The sequence below is a fragment of the Palaemon carinicauda genome, chromosome 43 (assembly GCF_036898095.1).
Source record: "Palaemon carinicauda isolate YSFRI2023 chromosome 43, ASM3689809v2, whole genome shotgun sequence".
Taxonomy (NCBI): Eukaryota; Metazoa; Arthropoda; class Malacostraca; order Decapoda; family Palaemonidae; genus Palaemon; species Palaemon carinicauda.
The window spans coordinates 20133542-20136041 of NC_090767.1; the positions used below are offsets into that span (position 1 = coordinate 20133542).

The 2500-nt window shown below is 33.2% G+C and overlaps 1 protein-coding gene across 24 annotated transcripts in view; it reads right to left on the reverse strand.

Annotated features, from left to right (window-relative positions):
• Positions 1-1533: 1533 nt before the first annotated feature.
• The window catches only part of LOC137633427 (uncharacterized), a 257530-nt gene continuing 256563 nt past the window's right edge, over positions 1534-2500 (reverse strand). For all 24 annotated transcript variants that reach the window (XM_068365719.1, XM_068365705.1, XM_068365704.1 and 21 more), the window contains 2 exons: positions 2416-2500; positions 1534-1923 (listed from right to left, as the gene is read on the reverse strand). The exon at positions 2416-2500 is cut by the window's right edge and continues 92 nt beyond it. In XM_068365719.1, coding sequence (XP_068221820.1) covers positions 1721-1923; positions 2416-2500 — 288 coding nt within the window. In that variant the 3' untranslated portion in view covers positions 1534-1720. The remainder of the gene's footprint in view (positions 1924-2415) is intronic.

Sequence of the window (2500 nt, forward strand, 5' to 3'; positions counted from 1 at the left end):
AGAATTTTGTTCCATTTTTTTTCGATGCCACAACCTTTTTTTATAAAATATTAGAAAAAAATTCCCTCTGAATATCATTCAGAAAATGAATGGCAGCTGGTGAGCACTGGACAGTGGCTGGGCTTCCGACTTCCCTTTCTTATATTTCCTGTTATTATTATTATTATTATTATTATTATTATTATTATTGAAACTAACCACCCATTTCCAATTCACCAATCAAAGCTGTCCTCCTTAATTCAACCAATGATATGTTGCCTCGTTTCAATTTCTGTTTCATACCCGTAAAACTTATGTTGTCAAATGAAAGATGAATTCATCCCTTTTAGAATTATTTGGATGAATTATGTTAGACAAATTGTTTGGGACGATGTTGAAACACCTATGACTTTTTTGGCCCTGATTGCAAACAACTAGAGTTGACTAACTACCAGGTATTTAATAATGTTCCTTGGTCTAGACCATTCTTGAGGTAAGATACACCGTTATGTAATAAATGTTGACATATATAGAGATGATATAACAGCAGCTCAATATCTTGTTAAGATTGAACCACTAATCACAAGAGTGTTATGAAGGATCGATTAGGGGTAGATAAGTAGATCTTCTCTTACTGTATCTTAAACTCATCATAGATAAGCAAGTAAAATTATAAAATCTTGCAAACGCTTTGAATTACTCAGAGAAAGTTTGGATGTACTCCGTTACTTACAACTTAAAAATGTCCAGCTTAAATGAACTTTTCTCTCTCTCTCTCTCTCTCTCTCTCTCTCTCTCTCTCTCTCTCTCTCTCTCTCTCGAAATTATTGAAATTTAATTTTTGATCAATCTAAAAACAAATTAAGAACTAATACCTAAACACAGTAACTGCTTTCCTTTTGGAGTACGTAATAATAATAATAATAATAATAACAATAATAATAATAATAATAATAATAATAATAATAATAATTTAAACAAAGCGTTGAAAGTATTTCCTCTTCCGATGTCGACCGTTAGTCTCACTGATCACTTTTCTATATTTCCCAAAATTAGATTTTCTTTCTTTCTCAAATCATTGATTAAATAAGTCACTTGTGGTAATTAATGAATTTACACTATTATTCTTTTAGAAGAGAAAATTATTGCAATGTTCTTTTTTATTATATACAGTGAAATTTGAATAAGTTTTATGGGTCTATGAAATCATACTTTACTCCTTTATTTTGTTTTTAGTTTGTGCCTTACGCTTTTTGCCAGCAAGGGGTTTTATAGCCACAAAAGGCAATAGTTAGGAGAGAGAGAGAGAGAGAGAGAGAGAGAGAGCTAAATACAGTGACCTAACAAAGCAACCGACCAGCAGACCTATAGACCGATATTATCAACAAAATCATAAAGATGATTACACATTTACTCTGTACATGGAACACCGTAAACACTTGCTTTTGATTTTCTTAACATTTCTAAAACATTTTGTTCGTGTCTGAAATTTTCCTCATTTCTGATTCAGAATTATCAATATATTTCTTAAGGATTCAAAAAGAATAAAAAAAATTGTTAATGCTCTGCTAGGATATATTGTTAAGCGGATATATTGATACATTATAGTGATGGAAGGTTATATTCATACATCCATACATCCGTGGATGGATGTATGTAAAGTAATACACTAAAATGAACATAAAGATATCTTGAAATCAAAGATGATCATCAGGGGGAGGTTGAAGGAACGTCGTCCTTCTCAGGGCATCGGGAACTGGCAATAACCATAAAGCTTTACTGAACAATCCCATTGATACAATTTGTAAGAAGAAGAAGAAGAATCCCAGTAAATGTATCCACAACGCCTCGAAGGGTCTGATCGGTATCTTTCCCACCAAAGGTCTTCTGGGACGAGAGATCCGTCACTCGTCCACTTCCCGTCGTAGACACCAACCCAACGAACTTTGAAAGGAGACAATTGAAAAGAAACATAAGAAATAAGAGAGAAAAAGAAAGGAACAAATATGAATATGAACGATATAAGGAAAATTAATACATATTTTTATTTTTTTTACCAATCTAGAAATTCTCTGTGACTTTGATAATCATTTAAACACACACGCAAACACACACAAATACACACACACACACACACAAACACATACAAACACACACACACACACACACACATATATATATATATATATATATATGTGTGTGTGTGTGTGTGTGTGTGCGTGCATAAGTAAAAGTGATTTTTTATTTAACCTTAGCGGTTTCTGTAATGATGATGGGTGGCTCCAGAGAAGACGGAACACAATTGTTACTGCCATATCCTTCAACTTTGCCGAAATCTGCAAATCTCTTTCTAAACCACATTCTCTCTCTCTCTCTCTCTCTCTCTCTCTCTCTCTCTCTCTCTCTTATCAATTCTATTTAAAATACTTAACTCACTATTAGTTCCAAAAGAGCGACCCATATCCTGTAGTTGTTGCAGACTCATATGTTGTGGAAGTCTCATTCCTTCCTCTTCGCACTT